The 14,903-nt window shown below is 41.9% G+C and overlaps 1 protein-coding gene across 2 annotated transcripts in view; it reads right to left on the reverse strand.

The window, feature by feature from the left end:
- LOC129835781 (metal transporter CNNM2-like) overlaps positions 1 to 13,656 on the reverse strand; it is an 82,490-nt gene extending 68,834 nt beyond the window's left edge. For both annotated transcript variants that reach the window (XM_055901566.1, XM_055901567.1), the window contains exon 1: positions 11,970 to 13,656. In XM_055901566.1, the coding sequence (XP_055757541.1) occupies positions 11,970 to 13,461 (1,492 nt within the window). In that variant the 5' untranslated portion in view covers positions 13,462 to 13,656. The remainder of the gene's footprint in view (positions 1 to 11,969) is intronic.
- Positions 13,657 to 14,903: the final 1,247 nt, after the last annotated feature.

Consider the following 14,903-nt stretch of genomic DNA (forward strand, 5'->3'; position numbering starts at 1 on the left):
CATCTACTTTAGTTAGAATAACGGAAGTGTTTGTGTGAAGTATATTCTTATTTGATTTGCATTAAAGAAGACAAGGTCAGCAAAAATGTGATTCCTGTGAACATCACAAAACCAACTGAGATCAGTATCAAATGTTATTCAAATTATAAAAATTCCATAAAGGTGATAGTACATGATAATAATCATCATAACCACTATATTCATCATCATCATAACCATTATATTCATCATCATCATCATAACCATTATATTCATCATCATCATAACCATTATATTCATCATCATCATCACCATTATATTCATCATCATCATAGACTTTGTCTTCTTTGATAATGATGGCGTAAAATCTAACCTGCCATAATGATAATATCTTCAAGCCATAACCACATGGAAAACAAACACGTCCACATCTTTACTCCCAAGAGAAACATTAGACGATGGCATAATCTAGGGCACAAAAAACATTTCCCCCCCCAAAAAAATCCCAGAGACATTTCTCTCAGGGCAGGATCAAGCCATTTGATCCGGTATAAGATCCACAACATCAACAATCCAAAATGTAAAATCCTGAAGCAGAAAACTGTACGGGTTCTGAAAACATTGACTGGGCCGTAATGCAATCCACACAAACAATATAGCCATGGTATGACGTAGGTTGTAAGGACAGAGGACAGAGGGGCTTGGTATTGGTCTATGAGCAAAAACAAAACTACAATAGTAGACCAAACACAGACCGTGTGTGTGGTGCACATTGTGCAGAAACAAGGTTTGCATGACAGAAATAGTAAACATCAATTGGGGGCTCGTCCGGGATGTCACTGGATTCAGAAAGCAAAGGTATGTGATAGACATAGGTCTGTAAAAGTCTACAAACAGCAGTGTTATCATTACAAGGGAGTCCCACCACAACAACCCTAGTACTGCGTAACTAATGACCCACTGGGTGCACTCTTAGAAAAAGGGTTCCAAAAGGGTTATTTGGCTGTCCACATAGGAGAACCCTGTTTGGTTCCAGGTAGAACCCTTTTTGGTTCCAGATAGAACCCTTTTGGGTTCCATGTAGTACCCTCTGTAGAAAGGGTTCAACGTGCAACCCAAAAGGGTTCTACCTGCAACCAAAAGGGTTCTTCAAAGGATTCTCCTATGGGGACAGCCAAAGAACCCTTTAAGGTTCTAGATAGCACTTTTTTTTCTAATAGTGTTCATAGTACAAGTCAAGGTAGTAGTAGATGGTGACAAACCACTGGTTAGTGGGAAGGTGGGGACCTTCCTGATGGAATTTTCTTCTCTATTTGAACCTCTAAGTCTATAAAACCTGTTGAAGCTTTCACCCAGATTGTGATGGAAAAAAATGTAGCGAAATATATACAGTGCCTTGGGAAAGTACTCAGACCCCTTGACTCTTTCCACACTGTGTTATGTTACAGCCTTATTCTAAAATGTATTAAATAGTTATTTTCACTCATCAATCTACACACAATAACCCATAATGACAAAGCAAAAACAGGTTTTTAGAAATTGTTGCTAGTTCATTAAAATTTAAAAACTGATATATCACATTGTTGAAGCACCTTTGGCAGCGATTACAGCCTTGAGTCTTCTTGGGTATGACTAGTCTCCCAGTCCCTGCCGCTGGAAAAACATCCCCTCAGCATGATGCTGCCACCACCATGCTTCACCGTAGGGATGGTGCCAGGTTTCCTCCAGATGTGGCGCTTGGAATTCAGGCCAAAGAGTTCAATATTGGTTTCATCAGATAAGAGAATCTTGTTTCTCATGGTCTGAGAGTCTTTAGGTGCCTTTTGGCAAACTCCAAGCGGGCTGTTATGTGCCTTTTACTGAGGATTGGCTTCTGTCTGGCAACTCTACCATAAAGGCCTGATTGGTGGAGTGCTGGAGAGATGGTTGTCCTTCTGGAAGGTTCTCCCATCTCCACAGAGGAACTTTAGAGCTCTGTCAGAGTAACCATCGGGTTCTTGGTCATCTCCCTGACCAAGGCCCTTCTCTCCTGATTGCTCAGTTTGGCCGGGCGGCCAGCTCTAGAAAGTGTCTTGGTTGTTCCAAACTTCTTCCATTTAAGAATGATGGAGGCCACTGTGTTCTTGGGGACCTTCAATGCTGCAGACATTTTTTGGTACCCTTCCCCAGATCTGTGCCTCAACACAATCCTGTCTCTACGGACAATTCCTTTGACCTCGTGGCTTGGTTTTTGCTCTGACATGCACTGTCAACTGTGGGACCTTATTCATGTCCAATCAATTGAATTTGCCACAGGTGGACTCCAATCAAGTTGTAGAAACATCTTAAGGATGATCAATAGAAACATGATGCACCTGTCCTCAATTTCGAGTCTCATAGCAAAGTGTCTGAATACTTATTTTAATAAGGTATCTGTTTCTATTTTTTAATACATTTACAAACATTTCTAAAAACCTATTTTCGCTTTGTCATTATGGGGTATTGTGTGTAGATTGCTGAGGAAAGGTTTTTCTTGAAACCATTTTAGAATAAGGCTGTAACGTAACAAAATGTGGAAAAAGTCAAGGGGCCAGAAAACTCCGAAAGCACTGGAGAGAGGGACTGCCTGTAAGGGATAGACTTTTCGTAATATAATTATTTTCTCTGTACAACGGCCTTGATCAAGGCGTCCTTGATTAGCCTACATATCATCAGCCTCAAAACCGCTAAAGTCACTGTATAATAAGCTACATTACTGGAATCCATGTCATGAGCTTGGTAAGACAAACCAAGCTTACTGGACCTACGGATATGAATCACAAGAGCCAAATTCCATGATGCGTGTGTGGTGTGCCCAACACACTGTCATCATGACCTCACATTACCACACGACTTCGCCTTTTACAGAATGATTCGTATTAGAAGGAATTAGAACTGCTAATTCAGTTTCTGTTTCATTTCAAAAGCCTAATTCTTTCAATATGACATTTAGAGAATGACATTGATAATTCAAGAGACGACAGACACAGACAGTATCATTACCCTTTGCTGGTCAAAATAACTAGCTGCATCTGTGAAACGATATTTGTTCTGGCCGAGTTGCACGGACCGCTAGTAGCACTGCCATTATGCCAGCTCAATGAAATCAAAGAGTTAGCCTTACTCCGATCAGACTACAATTCCAGACTTCTCTGAGCTCATTTCAAAAGCCAACTTTAAAGTGTTCCACAGCAAAGCCACTGACATTTTTTAAAACCTGTTTCAATACCCCCGTTCACAACACAGGAACAATGTCTGATTCACGAAACGGACTCTTACAATCCCATACTAAGAATTCCATTGATGCAACAGCGTCAAAAGAAATCGACTGAGCAGAAGCAGAACACTAGGAATTTGAGGATCGACCACATCTTGAGGAACTGCAACAGAGGGTGGGATCAAAAGGCCTTTGACGATAAGACAACCAGCAGGTTCAGTTCAGTGGGTTTGTGGCAGGAACGGTATGGGTCTGCTGTATTGCTTGCATCGATCCAGTCCTTCAGGATAAGCAGGTGAGGAAATGAGATATGCCATATTATACCTTTGTCTAATATTTCCTACTGGTGAATCTCCAACGGTAGTACGTCACTGTTCTCCAGAGCCGGCGGAGGTACTGTACGGAAGTGCTAAAGCATTATGTTCCTTTTCTAACACAGCTTCTAATACAGGCCTGCCAAGTAGGACCAATTTGGAGTATCACGCTTTTTCAACCCATGCCAAATTTCACAGGTTAACGACCGATTAACGACTGTTTATATGTGTGGATCACAAGAACAGTGGTAATACCTTATTGTGTAATTAATTACATTAAGTAACAACTGACGTATTTCAACGGAACAACAATGGAACAATACTCAAGTGCCTTCTGGGTAAGGATGGCTTTTTAGGAAAGACCGCAATTAATGGTGACTGCACAAAATAGCGGTAAATGTATGAGTTTGCTTCTGCCCTTAATACTGTAATACGAGAAGTCATTTAAGATGTGTTCAATCACACGAAGAAGACAAGTTGTGATACCAGATCAGACAGACTTTGCAGTCAGAAACACACTGAGGCTAGAAGCTGGATCCATACTCCTCAACAGTGGCGCTGCAAATCCGTTTTGAAGGTCCAATGCAGACATTTTTATCTCAATATCAAATGATTTCTGTCTAGCAACTAAGCACCTTACTGTAAGAGATTTCCATTCAAATGGGCAAAGGTTTTTCAAGAAAGAATTTTGCTAGGACTGTCTGGGAGTGGTCTGAGCGGGGAGGGGAAAACTGAAAACTAGTAGTTATTGGCAGAGAGGTTTGGAACTCTCTTTCTTATTGGTCTATTAACCAATTTACCACATGGTGATGTCACCAGGCAAGTAAAAACTCCCTCCCCTAGAACAGGATGACATTTCAGGCGGTCTATTGAAACAGCTCTAGGGCCTCCCGGGTGGTGCAGTGGTCTAGGGCACTGCATCGCAGTGCTAACTGCGCCACCAGAGTCTCTGGGTTCACGCCCAGGCTCTGTCGCAGCCGGCCGCGACCGGGAGGTCCGTGGGGCGACGCACAATTGGCATAGCGTTGTCCAGGGTAGGGAGGGTTTGGCCGGTAGGGATATCCTTGTCTCATCGCGCTCCAGCGACTCCTGTGGCGGGCCGGGCGCAGTGTGCGCCAACCAAGGGGGCCAGGTACACGGTGTTTCCTCCGACACGTTGGTGCGGCTGACTTCCAGGTTGGAGGCGCGCTGTGTTAAGAAGCAGTACGGCTGGTTGGGTTGTGCTTCGGAGGACGCATGGCTTTCGACCTTCGTCTCTCCCGAGCCCGTACGGGAGTTGTAGCGATGAGACAAGGTAGTAATTACTAGCGATTGGATACCACGAAAATTGGGGAGAAAATGGGATAAAAATTTATTAAAAAAAAAAGAAAATAAAAAAAAGAAACAGCTCTACGACTAAAAGGACATTATCATCATTTTCAAAATGTCACAGTAGCGTGGATATATATATAAAACACAGGAAACTCAAGTTTTTGACTGCACCTGGCCTTTAAAAAGCCTACTCCATGTTATACTAGAATTTGAGGAATGTAGGCCATTTGAAAAGCCTGGCTTTTAACCCAACCCGGCTCAAACAAACTGATCACAGAAGTGTATTTATTCTCAACAGACCTGGGTTCAATAGAGTAGTCACAATAAATGCAAACCATGACAATCTGGCCCTCCAGGCAGGCTAAAGAAAACACTCAAAGTACTAAAACAACAAAAAGTATTTGAAACGAGGTCTGATTCTCAGAACTACTTCAAACCGATCATCTAGCTACAGTACGTTCTACGCTTTCATTGAACACTTCAAGCTTGCCAAAACATGCCTAGTTTGAGTTGCATACAACAACAAAAAACGGAGGTAAAATGAACTCTTGTTTAGTGAGACAAGAGTGACTAAAACCGAGACAAGCAACCCACATTAAGGTGAAGCATGTAATCAATAGATAAAGTAAAGAGTCTTGAAGGAAAAGTCATGCTGTGTTCAAAGGGGTATCCCTCACCAGGAGCCATTCCTGTCCAACTGCCAACATGACGCCATTTAATCCCACCTCTTATTTCGGCATTATAAGCACAAGAACTGTTACCAGGTGAACAAACGGTCAAGCACAGCTTTATTTGCTGCCCGAGAATTGAAAGCCACTTTTGTGACATGATATGAATTCAAAATGCGTCCGCTGAAGCAATATCCCTGAAAGTGTTAAAACACTTCAATATCAACTAGGTTTGTTTCACTTTAAGACAAAAGGGAAGGAGAACGGTGGCTGTGGAGGCTGCTGAATCTGAATTGAGCATAGATTGGCCTATATTGCAGGAAAGGGGCGAACTAGTTCAATACGTGCCAGGACTCATGTAGCCTCTAGTACACTGTTAAAATGAAGTGCTTTGTAATACTAAAACTAGTGGCAACTGTGCTGCCACCAACTCAAAGCAGACGAAACCTTAACTTTTCTTTGTTATTGAAACACATCAACCTGAGATGTTTTGAAACATGACACAGTGTGCTGTAACACCAATTGATCAAGCATTGCGCAACACCTTGCCAGGGGCTGGGAGCACTTCCAGGAAAAGGTTGAAAATACTATTTTGATGTTTCAAGTTCTGTTTAGTGCAGAATTTTGGCAGGCATGGGGGTTACATTACATCAAACATTGCAGGATACTGTATTTGCCTCTACCGTAAAAAGTTTCGTCATTGAACATAATTTTACCTGACAATTTTGATATCCGTTCATTATTATCCATTACACCTCATGGCATAACAAGTTGCTTAATACTAATATAGAAGTATACATTTCTTTCTTCAAATATGCATACAACATTGTGTAAAAGAATCATAAAATCTAAAATGTTGAATTACCCACAATCCTCTCAAAACTGAGCCACGTGGGAAGATAGGAAATGCAAGTAGAATAAAACCAGACTTCTGATTAGTGAAATACATACATTTTCTCTATCTTTGGTTATCCTCATATGAAATATCTTACATTTTGAGAACCATTAAGTTGGATTTATTCTTACTATTTTTTGGTTCAATTAAATTAACAAATCATTGAAACAACTCAATATTAGGAAGGTGTTCCTAATGTTAGGTATACTCAGTTTAGTCTGCAAAAAATAGATATTTTGTGTGTTTTGATGCTGCCTTTTACATGCACTGAAAACCCCCAAAAGTGTTTTCACAGCACAATCTTAAAAACACCAAAAATAAAATTGAAGAACCCCTTTGGGTGTTTCAGAGTGCTTTTAATCTGTTTTAAAACACTCTCTGTCTATTCATTACACAATCATCGCGTTTTGAGTCTTTCTGTTTTTACAGTGTAATCCACACTGGAGGCCTCTTTCTCAACCGCAATCAAGCACATACAGCACATCGTATTCTAGTTATATGTGAGACAGAAACAGACACGAGTGGAATGTAGCAGAACTGGAAAACGAGGAATGACACTTTCGAGGAACGATGGCGATGCGCTGCTCAGTTTGAACGACAACAGTCCTTCCCACCTGCAGTGACTGGCACTGGGCCAAGTTACACTGTCCAAGGTTATGGAGTTCAGGGAGGGATACGATTCAAATCAACCCTCTCTGTGTGCGTGTGCGTGATTCAAAACACAAGCAGAAGGTGAACCTTGATCTACCTTTTTAAATATGTCACGTGTCTATGAAATAGGACAACATAAGGCTAGGAAAACTGAAAGGGAGTGCAACAAAGGGGGTGCAACAAGCGAGTGACATTCATTCGTTCAAAAAACAAGACTGGACGTGAGTGTGATCGGCCCCATTCTGTGTGTGCTACTTGGGTTCATCCCGAAGGGCCTACGTTGACCCACTCATTAACACACTACTCCTGCTGCTTGACCACCTAATCTCCTGTATAGCTAGTAGTCTCTAATTGTCGCTAACTGTCACTGTCACTACTAGTCGCTAATTGTCACGAATTGTTGCCATCCGACAGAAACTAACAAAGGGGTTCAGAAGTTTCCAAGGGGTTGTCTGTCTCCATTTAAAGGTCTAGGATGACGATAGTGGCTTAGGTCAAGCCACCAACCTGAACCTTAGCATGGGGGCATAGTATTAAGAACTGCCACCACAGTTTTGTAACGTTTTTTGTGCTCCTTCTCACTCTTCAGGTGGAAGCTGGTTTACTTTACAGTTGCAGTGCAGAAAGTGAAAGCATCCTCTTTAACCACAAACAGAGCCAGCAAGAAACGGCTAATTCAGAATCCTCAAAAACCTGACTTCAAAAGTAAAACTAATTACGCTTTTCGTGTGCTTTACACTGAGTATACCAAACATTAGGAACACCTTCCTAAGATTGTGTTGCCCACCTCAGAACACCTCAATACATAGAGGCATGGACTCAACATGGTGTCAAAGGCGTTCCACAGGGATGCTGACCCATGTTGACTCCAATGCTTCCCACAGTTGTGTCAAGTTGGCTGGATGTCCTCTGGATGGTGGACCATTCTTGATACACACGGGAAACTGTTGAGCGTGAAAAACCCAGCAACGGTGGAGTTCTTGACACAAACCGGTGTGCCTGGCACCTACTACCATACCCCATTCAAAGGTATTTACACCTTTTGTCTTGCCCATTCACCCTCTGAATGGCAAACATACAAAATCCATGTCTCAATTGTCTCAAGGCTTAAAAATCCTTCTATAACCTGTCTCCTCCCTTTCATATACACTGACTGAAGTGGATTTAACAAGTGACATCATTAAGGGATCTTAGCTTTCACCTGGATTCACCTGGTCAGTCTGTGTCATGGAAAGAGCAGGTGTTCCTAATGTTTTTTCCACTCAGTATCTCTAAAGTATGTGGCTGTTGGAGCAGATGTGGCGGGAGGCTTTTCTCTTTCTTTCTTCAACCCAACTTCAGACGGCTGTGCAGCAACCAGCTCCACAAGAGGCAGTCAAATTAATTAACAATGACTTACAATACAAAGCACTTTGAACCGAGTGTGGTGCCGTGACTAGAGGCAGATTGACGAGAAACTTTGACCTCCCTTCCTCAGGATTTACAACCGCCCCAGAGGTTGGACGGAAGGAAGGCGAGTTCCCTCTGGAGCAGAGCCAAGAACAGGAACCCAAAGACTGCACTGGCACCTGGCCTCGTGGCCTTGCTGGGAGGCTGGAACCTGGAGGACTAGGGTTTAGTCTGGCGTACCTTACCTATATGTACAATCTACAAAAATGTTATATCTAGAACTTTAAAGCTGCAATATGTAACATTTTGGGCCGACCCAACCAAATTCACACAGAAATGTTGAGTTATAGATCTGTAATTCGCATTGAAAGCAAGTCTAAGAAGCGATAGATCTGTTCTATGTGCATCATTTCTATGCTTCCCGTTCTTAAAGACCCACTATGCAGAAATCGCTCCAACATTTCCTGGTTGCTAAAATTCTAATAATTCGCCTAATTTCAGTTTGTGACAAAACAAGCAAGTATCGTGTAGAGAATCACTGTATCGTGAAATATATTTTCCATAACCAAAAATATACAATTTTTAGCTGTGTGAAGCTGGTGTTTTAAACTGAAGGTAAAATAACCAGGCTGTTGGTTTTAGTGAATGAGAGCTGTGGTGGTAGATAATGGGGGTTATAGGGGTCATGTTCTGGGATCACTGATGATGTCAAAAGGACTGGCCATAGGTCAATAATATCATATAATATATAAGATTATCAATACAGCTGCTGTTCTCTTCTGACCACCTTCTAGTATGCTAATCATATCCATGCATTAATGAATCCATTACGCAAATGCAAATGCATACAGTTGTCCACTATATTAATAGAAACTTAATTTTAAGTAATCACACCATGGTTTCTGTAAAGATTTTCATCACTGACAGAAACCTTCAAATGAATGTGACCAAATTATTTAATATGCATAATATGTAACATATTATACATTAGCCTTGAAAACAAGGCTACTTCGACAAGCACGGTTATTTTTTCCATTAATTTACTTCTCGTTAATCGGATTTGACAATAAACCAAAACAAACACTAGCGCTTGAATAATGACTATAAAATGCCTAAATTACAGTGAAATTCAGTGAAATCATAGTCATAAAAAGCTATTGACTAGATGAACATAGTCACAACCAGTCTTAAAGTTAAGTATGATAGGCCACAATGTGTAAGTAGTCTTTTCAAGTCTTGTAATGATGTAAAAAAAACGTAATGATGTAACAACCGTAATGATGTAACAACCGTAATGATGTAAAAAATGTAATGATGTAACAACCGTAATGATGTAACAACCGTAATGATGTAACAACCGTAATGATGTAAAAAATGTAATGATATAACAACCGTAATGATCTAACAACCGTAATGATGTGACAACCGTAATGATGTAAAAAATGTAATGATGTAACAATCGTAATGATCTAACAACCGTAATGATGTAACTACCGTAATGATGTAATAACCGTAATGATGTAAAAATGTTTATGATATAACAACCGTAATGATGTAACAACTGTAATGATGTAACAACCGAAATGATATAAAAAACGTAATGATGTAACAACCGTAATGATGTAAAAATGTTTATGATATAACAACCGTAATGATGTAACAACCGTAATGATGTAACAACCGTAATGATGTAAAAATGTTTATGATATAACAACCGCAATGATGTAACAACCGTAATGATGTAACAACCGTAATGATGTAAAAATGTTTATGATATAACAACCGTAATGATGTAACAACTGTAATGATGTAACAACCGTAATGATATAAAAACCGTAATGATGTAACAACCGTAATGATGTAAAAATGTTTATGATATAACAACCGTAATGATGTAACAACCGTAATGATGTAACAACCGTAATGATGTAACAACCGTAATGATGTAACAACCGTAATGACGTAACAACCGTAATGACGTAACAACCGTAATGACGTAACAACCGTAATGACGTAACAACCGTAATGACGTAACAACCGTAATGATGTAACAACCGTAATGATGTAACAACCGTGTGCACAGAAGCTGCTTGATCAAAACGTATATCGTTCCTGCTATCAACAAACATGTGTGATTGTCAGTGTCAGACTGTGACGAAACCAAAACGCACCTTAAAATGAAAACGTTACAAAGTGAATAACTATGTCATAAAGTGTAACTCCGTGGGTGTTAAGAGAGAGGAGTTATTCATTATTCACAAGACTGCATTCCAGTGGACAGGACGAAGGGAGTTATCACCACTATCATTCAGAGGCAATGCACACAACTTAGAGTAGGGAGAGGAGGGGATTTAAGCAGGTTCTCATACAAGATGCCCCCACCTGATAACCTTAGCACTGACGCGGTTGTACCATTCCCATGAATGAATTTCCTAATGCAAGTCACAAACCAAAGAGGGGGAGAGGGGTGGTTAGAGAGAGAGAGAGAGAGAGAGAGAGAGAGAGAGAGAGAGAGAGAGAGAGAGAGAGAGAGAGAGAGAGAGAGAGAGAGAGAGAGAGAGAGAGAGAGAGAGAGAGAGAGAGAGAGAGAGAGAGAGAGAGAGAGAGAGAGAGAGAGAGAGAGTGGGAGGGGAACCGTGTGAACATTAACGAGGAATGGAAGTGATGGTGAAAGATAACATGAACATTCCCCCTCTCCACTTTTTCTTTGCTGGAAATGACCCAAGAGGTGACAACAAATGCGCCCTTACATCTCTGACAAGGAATGGCAGCCATCTACTTTAGGATGCCATTCCTCCCCACCTCACCTCACCTCTTTTCTTTATTGTATCTGGGATTTTTTGTGACATCCTTCCTGATGGAGCAACGCCACACTCCATCTTCCTGAAAGTCGGGTTTCGTGGTTTGGCTCTTTGTTCATACACTTGAAACACTTGGGGCATCAAGGAGACACCTGAAGGACAGCAGGCCATCTGTGCTATGAGGTCATTCATGTGTCTCAGTCAAGTTTTAAATGACAGTAATCTGTTATTGGACAGTAAGACACACATTACTTGACCATCTTCCAGAGGGAAAAGGTCTTCGAGCTCTCAAAGATGTCATAGTATTATCATAGTAGGGGATCTGATCTGGATATTATTATGTCAAGTGTGTGACATTATACATACAGTCAAGGAACTGGGACAGTGTTATTCCCAGAGGCAAATACCCCCTGATTGAAGATTGTGATGTTTTCCCTAACTATAAAATGCCATACATATGTTGACATGAATTGGAATCTTCAGTGGAGACGTAATCCAGTGAATTGACTGCTTACTAATGCGTAGCAACACTTGTCTCTCTAGGTTATAATATAATCGGTCTGTGTTCCGATGAAACGTCATTCTCACATTTGCAATGAATCGCTAGACCGTAGACATGCCAAATGAAAGCCGTGATGGAACAGTCATCACACTTTTTGCTTGAAATGGCATGATCATTTGATTGACAGGATACAGTCGGCCAATAAAGAATGAAACCCCTCTCACCTTTCTTGAACTCCTCCAGCATGGCATCCAGCCTGGTGTCATTGAACACAAAATGCAGCTGATGGCTGTAAAACTTAGTGATGGTTTTCAGCGGCGTAGAATCATCTGGGTCGACAAACGCCAGGTCCTTCACGAACAATAGATCCACAATGTTGGACCTCTCGCCCTCGAACACGGGGATGCGCGTGTAGCCGCTCTCCATGATTTCAGACATGGTGTTGAAGTCGAGGATAGCATCACCTGGAATCATAAAACAATCTCTTAGCGGGGTCATCACGTCCTCCACCGTCTTAGTCCGTAGTTCCAAGGCGCCCTGAATGATGTTCAACTCCTCTTTGACCAGATCATTGTACGGATCCGTGACTCTGAGCATCTCCAAAAGCTTCTCGCGGTTGTACACAGTGCCTATCTCTTGGCCCAAAAGGTAATCTAGAAGTTTGCTCACTGGGTATGACGCGGGGAAGGTGAGCAGCATGAAAAACTTGGTGAGGAAAATGGTGTTGGCTCCAACAGCAAGGCCATGTCTTGAGCATATGGCTTGAGGGACAATCTCTCCAAAGATGACAATTCCAATAGTTGACATCACCACAGCTATCAGCCCAGAACCTGCAATATCATCAAATAAGATAGTTAGAGTTGTATTCACGAGCACGTTGCCTAGGAGAAGTGAGCAAAGCAGGTAATTCCCTTGGCTCCTAACTGGCTCTATCTTTTTGGCATAATTCTTCTCCATCTCTGTGCCACAATTCTGGACTATTTGGAGCTCCATTGGGTCCAGTGCCATCAGTCCCAAGTTCAACCCGCTGAACATGCCTGACAGACACAGCAACATAGAAATAAAGATGACTTGAAGCCAGAAGGGGAGCAGAAACCTCTTCTCCTCGACAACTATCACTTTAGTGTCATCTCCGTCGTGGTAAATCCAGGTGTTTTCGGTCCATGGGTCGTGCAGGCCGGCGGCGTGGTGGGCAGGTGTCGAGGTGGCGATGCACAGGTAATAAGATTTACTCCTCTCGGTTTTTCGAAGGGGTTTGACCTCGATTTCAACTACTCCCGACGTTCTGCGACTTAGAATGATGTTGGGCAAGATGATTATATCCGAGGTCCTGATACCGCAGGGATGCGCGGACGTATCCTCTTTGCTCCCGTTGTCGCCCGACAAGCTGTCGATGTCCCCGACTGGTCGGATCTGCTCGTGTTCCGTAAATGAAATTTTGGACCAGGTCTCGTTGTTTATGTTTTGCCCGTAGACCCTCAATTTGACACGAGACCGTTCACTCACCCGTAGGTAGCCCCTATCCATAAAGGAAATGTCGTCCGTGTCCTCCAACCGGAGCCCGATGATAACCGTGTCCGACTCTACCCCGCCTTCCTTGCCACTTGTCGAGGTGACCAAACAACCGCTGACAGTTAAGAAAATCATCGTCAGAGCTCGAACCCGGCTAAGTGACGCCATTTTTGCAGAGGGTACTGGGGCCGACGGCTCAGCCATGTTGATAATGGGCAACCTCCTGAATGAAAAGGGCTTTTAAAAATCAGAGCCAATCGGAGTCCGCCTTCATCTCCACCGGGGGTCGCCGTGATTTGTGCAGCATCGGGGACCCAAGCGCTTGGTTCCACTACGAGTCCGAAACTGATTACTCCTAGAGCGAACTCGTGCCTCCCTTGATGTCCCGGAGACAGACGACGGTAGCACCCAATCCAGTGCCGCAGTTGGACGGGGGGCGGAGTTTTCACCGCAGCTCCAACGAATGAAATTCCAAAACAAGCGCACCTCACGCAAAAAAGCCCAAGACACTTTCCTCGTGACTTTTTCAGATGGATTTCAGAGGCAACCAATAAATAATGAATTGGTGGGTAGATCCATAATATTTGATTTATCTGGGTGGAGTGAATGGTGCGTCATTATGCAATGTTCTCTCCATTGCAGAGGAGAGCGAGAGGTAGAGGGAGAGAGTTGTTTCAGCGGGCTGAATGGAATGCATGCTTTTAGGCTATGTGACATTCTTTATACATTTTAGATTAGTTCCTTAAAATGACCAAACAAGCAGTCACAATGCATTTTATAGCTGAGGGTATGGTATGTCTTGTAGGCTATTTAAAGATGATCTGCAAAGCCTAATTGTAGGGAGGGATGGTTGACCAACCAAACCAATACAAATGCATGATAGGCATTGGAAATTATATAGATAGACAAAACGTACAGTAATTGCCATGCGTAATATTAGCCTAATAAACAGATAATTACGCAAAATGCCTAGACGCATGTATAAGACATTTTCTTTTAAATACAGTAGCCTACATTGTTCTGGTGTGAAAATAATTAATTATATCATACAATGTTTGCAAATTAATTAATAATCACCCATCATTAATAGGCAATTTAGCCTACGCATGACGCGGTGTTATGCATGAATCACATTTCAATGGGCTACTTTCACAAAGTAGGCATTGGGCATCATTTAAAAAACAGAGGGATGGTTAGGATAGTATTACAATATCACACTGAGGTAGTAGAGTCAATATCTGTCCAATCGGGGATTATGATGACAAAGGCACACATGTCAACTCATGGATAATAGTCCTATTCTGCCTGACATATCAGAACATGGAACAAAGCAAATAAACAACATCAGATGAAGCACATATGGTTCTACTACAGATATATGTTTTTTTTTTCCTGTTCCCGGGTGATGGAATATTTCCGTGCTCTTCAGGGGCTGGTTGTTTATCAACAAAACCGACAGGGTTGGCTTAGATTGTTGATAACGTGTCAACTACAGTTAGTCGCCAATATTTATTGAAAACATAAATACAGTTGCACCATGAACACTTGTTGTCTCTCAAATACATTGTTACAGTTGTTGGTTAGGTAGCTAGCGAATTTTAGCCATGTCATCATTGAGGTGACAGTCAAATAACCAACAACTAAAA

Source organism: Salvelinus fontinalis, chromosome 3 (assembly GCF_029448725.1).
Source record: "Salvelinus fontinalis isolate EN_2023a chromosome 3, ASM2944872v1, whole genome shotgun sequence".
NCBI lineage: Eukaryota > Metazoa > Chordata > Actinopteri > Salmoniformes > Salmonidae > Salvelinus > Salvelinus fontinalis.